Source organism: Channa argus, chromosome 13 (genome assembly GCF_033026475.1).
Source record: "Channa argus isolate prfri chromosome 13, Channa argus male v1.0, whole genome shotgun sequence".
In the NCBI taxonomy this organism is placed as follows: Eukaryota; Metazoa; Chordata; class Actinopteri; order Anabantiformes; family Channidae; genus Channa; species Channa argus.
The window spans coordinates 564249-572866 of NC_090209.1; the positions used below are offsets into that span (position 1 = coordinate 564249).

General features: G+C 39.4%; 1 protein-coding gene across 4 annotated transcripts in view; it reads left to right on the plus strand.

The window, feature by feature from the left end:
* LOC137139771 (neural cell adhesion molecule L1.1-like) overlaps positions 1 to 8257 on the plus strand; it is a 45309-nt gene extending 37052 nt beyond the window's left edge. For all 4 annotated transcript variants that reach the window (XM_067527494.1, XM_067527497.1, XM_067527498.1 and 1 more), the window contains one exon: positions 2288 to 8257. In XM_067527494.1, the coding sequence (XP_067383595.1) occupies positions 2288 to 2546 (259 nt within the window). In that variant the 3' untranslated portion in view covers positions 2547 to 8257. The remainder of the gene's footprint in view (positions 1 to 2287) is intronic.
* Positions 8258 to 8618: the final 361 nt, after the last annotated feature.

The following is an 8618-nucleotide window of genomic DNA, read 5'->3' on the forward strand; positions in this document are numbered from 1 at the left end:
ACCTATATCAGTTTGATTTCGCTTTGATGCCAAAATCAGTCAAAAAAAATGAACTATTTTAAGACAATAATCCTCTCCTCAACTCTGGCAGCCTGGTGGAAAGCTCAAAAAAATCACCAAATTAACACATAAACATACCCCAATTCACTTTCCAGCACGGCAGAACAAAGTGATCCCTCACCTTCACCACCTGTTTGCGAATAACCAATTTCTATCTTTTAAGACATTAATGGAAACGTATGGAGTTGGGGGAGAACAGTTAATAATAATAATATTTAAAACTCATAATTAAATCAAGAATGAATATAATGAACAACCCACTGCAGCCCCCTACACTAACTGACGAGATAATAAAAATCACTATGTCCAAGAAACTGTTGTCTAAACTCTATAAAATTATATCAAACAAAGACTATATAATAACAGTCCCAATAGAAAAATGGAAAAAATTGTTCTGTCTCCTAAATCTGACTTTAGGATAGAAATCTGTAACAACACCTTCTCCATGACTAGCAACACAAACTTACAGCTTATACAATATAAGACCATTCACAGAACTCACATCACTCAAAGCAGAATGTTTAAAATGGCCTTAATCACCACCGATACCTGCTCACAATGCACCTCAGATAGTGCAGAAGATTATTTCCACACTACTTGGGCCTGAAACCCGGTGGTTTCTTTCTGAGTAGCAGTGACAGAGACACTCTCCACTATGCTGAGCTGCAGAATCCCCACATCTTCGTCCCTCTGTTTACTTGGAAACATCTCAGAAGTTGATCATCTCCAAGTTACATATAAAAACCCAGTACTTATCTCAACAATCACCAAGAAAATAATCTTTCAAAACTGGAAATATAAAACCTCTTTACATATCAGTCACTGGACAAATATTCTCACAGAATTCATAACCATAGAGAAAATATCAGCTACATACAAAAGCAATATAGCAACCTTCCATGAAGCTTGGAACCCATTTCTAGAACATTTCAAGTTAAACAAAATGCCTGGGACTGATGTCACATACACCCCCACCACAAACAGCAAAAAATTAGACTACTCATGATCTTTTTTTTTGGTTTTTGTTTTTTTTTGTTTTTTATTTTTATTTTTTTAATACCATGACTCTTATTAATATCCATAATTAGTATTATTATTAGCAGTAGTAATTGATTGTCCTGTCTTTTTGTCGTATCTTAAAATGTTGTTATGCTGTTATGTTTTGTATTGTGTGATTGTGTACTGTTTTTTGTTTTGTTTGTTTTATTTGCATGGTGAATAAAAATAAAAAAAATAAAAAACAACACCTTGTCTTTGGGAACTGAAGAGATCAGTTGTTTTAGCGAAATTATATTTTCTCTGATTCTTGTTTGATACAAGATGTCAGCTGCTTAACTGTGTCAAATTTTTCAATTCATCATGGTCGAATTGTTTTCAATACTCTGGACTGGAGGCAGGTCACTTTAGGACCTGGACTCTTTTACTGCTGAGCCATGTTGTTGTAATATGTGAATGTGGGTTTACATTGTGTTGCTTAGATAAGCAGAGTCTACCCTGAAAACGAAGATGACAGCATACAGTGCACTCAGAAAGTTTTCAGACGCCCTTTGTTTTTTCTCATTATTTTCTCGCTACTCCATCATGACAAAGTTAAAACTGTATTATATTATAAAGTCTCTTGGCTGAGCTGTATCTAGATCTTAAGTGGAGTCCACCTGCAGTAAATTAAATTGACTGGACATGATTCATACCTCTGACTGAATTTCAACAATTGTTGTAGGCGACTGTGGCGCAGGTTGTCCACCAATCTCACAGTTGTTGGTTCAATCACCGGCTCCTCTGGGAAGTGTCCTTGAGCAAGACACTGAACTCCAACTTAGTTGCATAGCAGCTCCCCCACCAGTGTGTGAGTGTGTGTGTGATTGTGAGTGTGAATGGGTGAATAAGAAGCAGTGTAAAGCACTTTGACTGCCAATAGATAGAAAAGCGCTATATAAGTGCAGACCATTTATACCATTTACCATTTAGTATTATAATAAAATTAGATAAAAATGAAGGGGTTTTCTTCATGCACTGTATGTTGGTCCAGAACCTGTGTTTAGTTTAGTGCGTTTCCCTTTTGTTTTAATGAGTAATGAATGAATGCATGAACAGCATTGGTGCTGTAGAAATGTCTTCATGCCTTCAAAGCAACTGGCCTGTAATCGTTCTAAGAATTTGTGTGCCTGTTGTCATTTGAGAGGTTGCTTTTCTGTGAAAATGACAACGATTCTCGGATGTCTTTCAGTGATGGAGATGAGAAGCGTTCAGAAAGCCAGCCGTCTTTGTGTGGGGACAGTAAGCTGGGCAGTGATGACTCTCTGGCTGAATACGGAGACAGTGTGGACATCCAGTTCAACGAGGACGGCTCATTCATCGGGCAGTACAGCGGCCGGGGACAAGTTCCTCATGGCCATGAGAGCTCTGGTCCTGCCTCACCAGTTAACCCGATCCCACCTCCCCCCATCGCTCCATCCATGTCGAGCATCCTGAACAGGCCCAGCTAGACACACACACACACACACACACACCCTCACGCACACACACACCACATAACAGACACACACCTACACACTGCCTGCCTGCAGCAAAACATAAAGGGACAGACCACTCCTGACTCCACTGCCTGTAATGTTATAAAGTAAGAATACAAACCTGCTACACTCACATACACTGTCTCAGTACATTCCACGGGTTAATGCAGTGACACTGTTAACATGATGTCTCACTTTTTCTATTCCAAGTTTACACACACACAAACACACACACACACACATACATAAGTACACACCGTGCTTCACTCTTGTTAAAGAAAGGAAGACAGAGGGAGGAGGATGGCTGATGTTATGGAAGAGAGTGAGACAAGACTAGGGGAAAAAAGTCAATTCATTTTTTCAGTGACCAAATGTCTGCACTACCTTATTTAAGTCTTTTTCACACATTTAAGTCTCATTTCTTTTTTACTTAAAGGTCACAAATTTGTGTTATTTTTTACTTTTGCATTAGTGCAAAACATCACCGCTATGTATTTGTTTTTGTGTATGTGTGCATGCATCTGGGGATGATTTTGCTACTTATTGATGTGGAAGCGGCTGTCATAGCAGCTGTCAAACCTAAGGTGCATGCCCTGCCCTGAGGCATTTACAAATCATTTTGTGTGTGCGTGTGTGTGTGTAGCCACGTGTGACTGTTCATGCTTTCCATCCCTGCCCTTTAAACTGCAGTGATGGGAGATCTGTTGCCTTAAGAGAGTCCAGCTGAGGCTCCTCTCCTCCTTTCTGTCAGTCCATCAATCGTCCATTTGTCCTCACACACAGTCGTGTTACATCATCCTCCTGTTTGATCAACAGGAAAAATGCAAACCAACCATGTTACGTCGGCCCTGAGACCTGATTACACTGCATCTTAAAAAAAAAAACAGATCCAAATGGACAAAATACCAGAAACATTTTCTCGTTTTAACCAACTATAAATTTAAAGTTGAATGTTTAATGAAAAACACATTTCTGGCGTTATCGAATGTTAAGGTATTTATTGAGGTCTCGTTTCAGTTTTGGATTAACTTACATTAATATTATTTATGAAAGCCTGTTGGATTGTGGGGTATGTGGGATTGTGCCGAGAAAGACTACAAGTCACACAGACATAAGTTACAAAACAGTTTAATTCACTTCAGAATAATTGTTAAAACAACAACAAATAAAAACCACTTTATTTAAAGAGGCCATGTTATTCATTATTCTAATCTTATGTTTTATTCTGGGTCTCTACTGAAATAGTTTTAGATGATTTACAGTTCTAAAAAACTGACTGCTTAAGTTTTTATAATGGACCTGTATGCAGTACGACTTCTTGTACACTAGTTGTCTAAGACCATTTGTTACATGTAATGTAATTCTGTAGATGTAATACGACAGCGGGTGGGTGTGACTGTTAATGTTCTGGGCCTGTACCCAAAACAGAAATCTGTTTATGGACTGACAGAGCTCATCCATACAACTGTGTTGGAGGTTGGAGGAGGGTCCAGAGAAATTGTCTAGGAGCCTGTGGGAAATTTCACCACACAGTCAACAAAGGTTTAGTACATTCAGCTCATAGATGTGGATCATGTTTAACAGTTAAGTTAGTAAAAACACCAAAACGCATAAAAACTTGCTCATTTACTCTACTGTGCAAAATTAATCATGAGCTGCAAAGGAAGACCCAGTTCTTTATCCCTCAAAAACTGTTTTGTAACTCAATATGTTTGTGACTGCATCCTGATTTTCTGTTGTCTGTGGTGTTTTTCTTTTATTAATGTTCTGCTTTTTTGCTTTAGTTTTTCTCAATACAGTCTCAACCACATGGGACAGTTACCCAGTATTAAGAAACCTCTTTGGAATTTACAGTAGTTCCTCCACCAACGTTTCTCCTAGAGGAACCAGGGTCTAGATTTAGTTCTGGGCTGTATCTAACAGCTTTCAGGGTGGGGCCTGTAGGGCTGAATGTAGCTGATTAGTCAGATGATACCAAACGTTTCACCTTTGTGACATTCTTCACTTGGGGCTAAACAAGAAAGTTGGTTGTTTTGCATGCTACAAAAACTAGTAACTGCCCTATGGATTAAAGCTGAAGTCATTTGAATATGAAAACAGACGGTGAGGAGTGGCGTGATCTGGGACAGTGGGGGGGCAACTTTGTTTAATGTCCTGGGGCTTTGGGATTTTCTGTGGAAGAAGTTAGAATGTACTGGAGGGACTGTTTCTTGGAATTTAGCACCAAGAGTTTTCTGGTTGAAATGTAGCTAATTTTTGATCACTCAGATCTAATCTTTCTTCTATCCATTTGCAAGTTTTGCCTTAAGCTGCAGTGTGTTGAGCTTTCAGGAGCTAACGTTACATTCAAATTAGATGCTTGACAGAGATGCTTTGCGTCACCACCCCAAGGAAATAGGTTTTTTGAACAAAGTACAAGTAGCTACTTTTTTCCGACCAACTAATGATGGTCTCAGTACTCAGAATTCTCGATGACCAGAGGCTTATTTATTAAACTTTTTTTTCCTCATCACCAATTTCAGGCGCATTGTAGAATGTGACTCCATACAGAAAAGCCTATGCAGACACATACACATTATACCCACATTTACAGACATACATACATAAAGTGAAGCCCTATCAAACCACACGGAGTCCAAAATCACAGGAGGAGGAGCTGACAGAAATAGAGAATCTGACATATCGATCTCTGAATGTAAATAGAACCTTAGGTTTGATCTTTTTTTTATTTCCCTTGCTTCTTTTATAAAATGATCATAATGTGTTTGTTTTTTTTATTATTCATTTAATTTATTTATACTGCACAGCCCCCACCTACCTTCATCTCCTATATGGTTTTCCCTCCCTGTCATTTAGTAGCCTAGAGACATTTAGAGATGACAATTTTATTTATTGCGCATATCCATCAGGAAAGAAAGTCATGTCATAAATATTAACCTTTATGCCTCTCGCCAAGGCAGAGCTGTCATGACAAACATGGATGAGATGCACCAATGCCTTCTGCAGCCCTAACTAAAAATCCGTTTTATCACTAAATGTTTATTTGGATGCCTTGGAGTGACACACAGACACGCTGATGGTGTTGCTCATTGTGGCTCCAACTGTGCAGATAAACTGAATTTAACAAAATATGTAAAAAAAAAAAAACGATTTCACGGCAGGGATCTCCATGTGTTTGGAGCCATGGATCATTTGTTGGGGACTAATTTCAGCCGAGGATTGATCGAAATTTGCTCCCCAATGTGTATTTGTGACAGCAGTACTGTGTCTATAGGACTGAGTCAAAGTAAACTTTTTTTAAGAAAACAAAGGAACGTGTCACCCAGTGTAACAGTTGGTAAAGGCAGTCGTCCACGGACCACAGGGTCAGTGATTCGATCCCCGCTCCCGGCTACATGTCAAAGTGTCCTTGGGCAAGACACTGAACCCCACGTTGCTCCTGGTGGGCCAGGTGAGCACCTTGCATGGCAGCCTCCACCATCGCTGTGTGAGTGTGTGTGAATGGGAATCAACATTGTAAAGCCCTTTGGATAAAAGCAGTGAGGCTCTATGGAACAGAGGAGAAGACCTGATATTCATAGGGAGAACAACTGTCCTATTTTGAAGAGAAAAAAAAAACATTCTTTTGATTTTGCTGAGTTTTTGTTCTGCAGTCATTACTAATCCCTGATATTTCAAGTACAGCAGCATTGCAATTGATTTTCATTTGAAAACTCAAGATTTAAACTGATTTCTACATTTCGTTGCCTTGTTTTTCATTAGAATTGTACATTTGACCTTTCTGCCAGACATCTGTAAGTGTAATTATCCACTGTCGCAGCATCTCCAGGCCTCTTCCTGTCGTCTTTGCTCCCCCACCAATGCTATCTGTCTGTCTGTCTGTCAGTCTGTCTGTCTGCCTGTGTGACTGTCTGGCTCTGTTGCAGCCTTTTTTTATACATATAAGTATGATGGAAAAAACTAAATAAAAACTAACAAAAAAGACAAAAAAATGTAGGTATAAATAACAATACTGCTAATGATAACAACAGTGCTATTATCAGTTACAATGACAGTCAGCTTTGTCATCAGTAGCAATGATATCAGTAACATAATGAAATGCTTCAGTACATCAGGGTTTACCACAGAGAATCCACTGGAGAAGGAAGGACAGGCCTTAGTGTGAGTAGGGGGGAGGGGGACGGGGCAGAAGTGGGGTTCAACACACATGCAGAAGGTGGGTGGGATGGGGAGGGGGTGATTGGCCATACTGAGCTGTGCTGATGTTGTACCTGCTTGTTGCATTGTGCGCTGTACTGTATCTGACAAACTAACCCCAGACTGTCATCTAATAAATAAACATGGACTACGCATATCCTCAAAAAGAGCTATGTGGCTGCTTCTTTGTGTGCTGCCAAAGTCCCCACAGGGTCTTCAGAATTCCTGCTGTAGACCCAGGAAATTGTATCAGTAGAATAATCTCCTATTACAGCACCTTAAACAAAGTATGTTATTACTATTTCACTTTACTTTTAATCAGTTTTTATCAGTTTGCATACTTGCATACTTTAAACAAGTGAACTGAATTAGGAATTGTCCTTACAAATGTGCATTAAGTGCAATACACTTATTTAGTTTGCATATTTAAAAAAAGCACTGTACAATACTTGAGCATGTATTTTAGGTGTACTCCTAACTCAGTATGAAGTACTCAAAATTACTATTTTGAACACCAAAATTAAATGTACCATGTACTGTTTTGCAAACAGCCTGTACTGGAGCTTGACCATGCTTGTCATGCGGTGGGCGTTTCGATCGAGATATCGATAATATCGATACCGACGCTTGGTATCGCTGTTGATACCCGTGTAATGAGACCCGTTTATCTTCTTTGTGCACTGCTGCTGTTTCATCAAAGAGGCGAACAGCCAGTCTGTGTCTGCGCCGCTGATTTCGCACGGAGCAGACACACGTTGCTCCCCCCCCGGGGTTTTAGGGTAGTACCACGTGATCACGTGACCCAGCGGCGCCAGGCCTCAGCCAGCCGGGCGGCCAACAGCAGAGATAGGGCAGAAGAACGGAAGAGACGAAACGAAACGCTGAGGGCTGGTATTCTCAGGCCGAAAATGAAACAAGTGCAAGCTGAAAAATGTATTTATCCATAGGAAAAATCATGCGAAATAAAACACAGAATGGAGAGAGGAGGAGACGAATCCCCCACCCACAGACCCACACTTTTTATTATGATAATAGGATAGTATTTTCTATTTACCTATAAACTTTGCAGTCCTGGATTTTAACTAATTAAAACTTTTACAGAAACATTTAAAGGTCATGGAAATTAGCAATTTGATGATGCATCCACCTTAATTATTAAAAAGTGTTGGTGATACTGGCCCTGTAGTTACTTGGTATTGGATTGATCACAGATCTTGGCATATCGACATCTTGCCTGGGGCAGAAAAGGGGAAGGGGGAGCGAGTTCTTTGTTTTCCCTCTGACATGCAGCATAAATTGTGGGATTATATACAGTGGAGACAGTGTATCTTTCCTAATTATGTCTAATGATTTCAGTTAGCCAGATGTGGACTCCAGTTGTTATGGAAGCATCTAATAGATGCTGCAAGTGCTCGTTTGCAAATGTCACAACAAAAGTTTATAGTTCTATTTTTATTGAATAAAAAAAAAAAACGTCTGATAACTTGTTTCACTTTGTCATTGTAATGTATTCTGTCATGATTTTAGTCCTCTGTAAACAATTCAATTCTATTCAATTCAACTTTATTGATATGGTGCCAATTCACAGCAAAGTCATCTCAAGACATTTTACAGAATAAAGTCGACTATAAATATGTATAGAAAAAACCCTACAAAACCCCTTGAGCAGCTGCAGGCAACAGTGGAGAGGAAAAACTCCCTTTAATAGAAGAAATGGACAATGGACAAATTAAAGTACACTTCTGTTTTAGTGTCCAGCTGAATTAAGTCAAGTTGAGCTTTAATCTGTGATTGAGAAGTGGGTGTGTGATGTTGTCCACTAAGATTTAACACTCACACACACACACA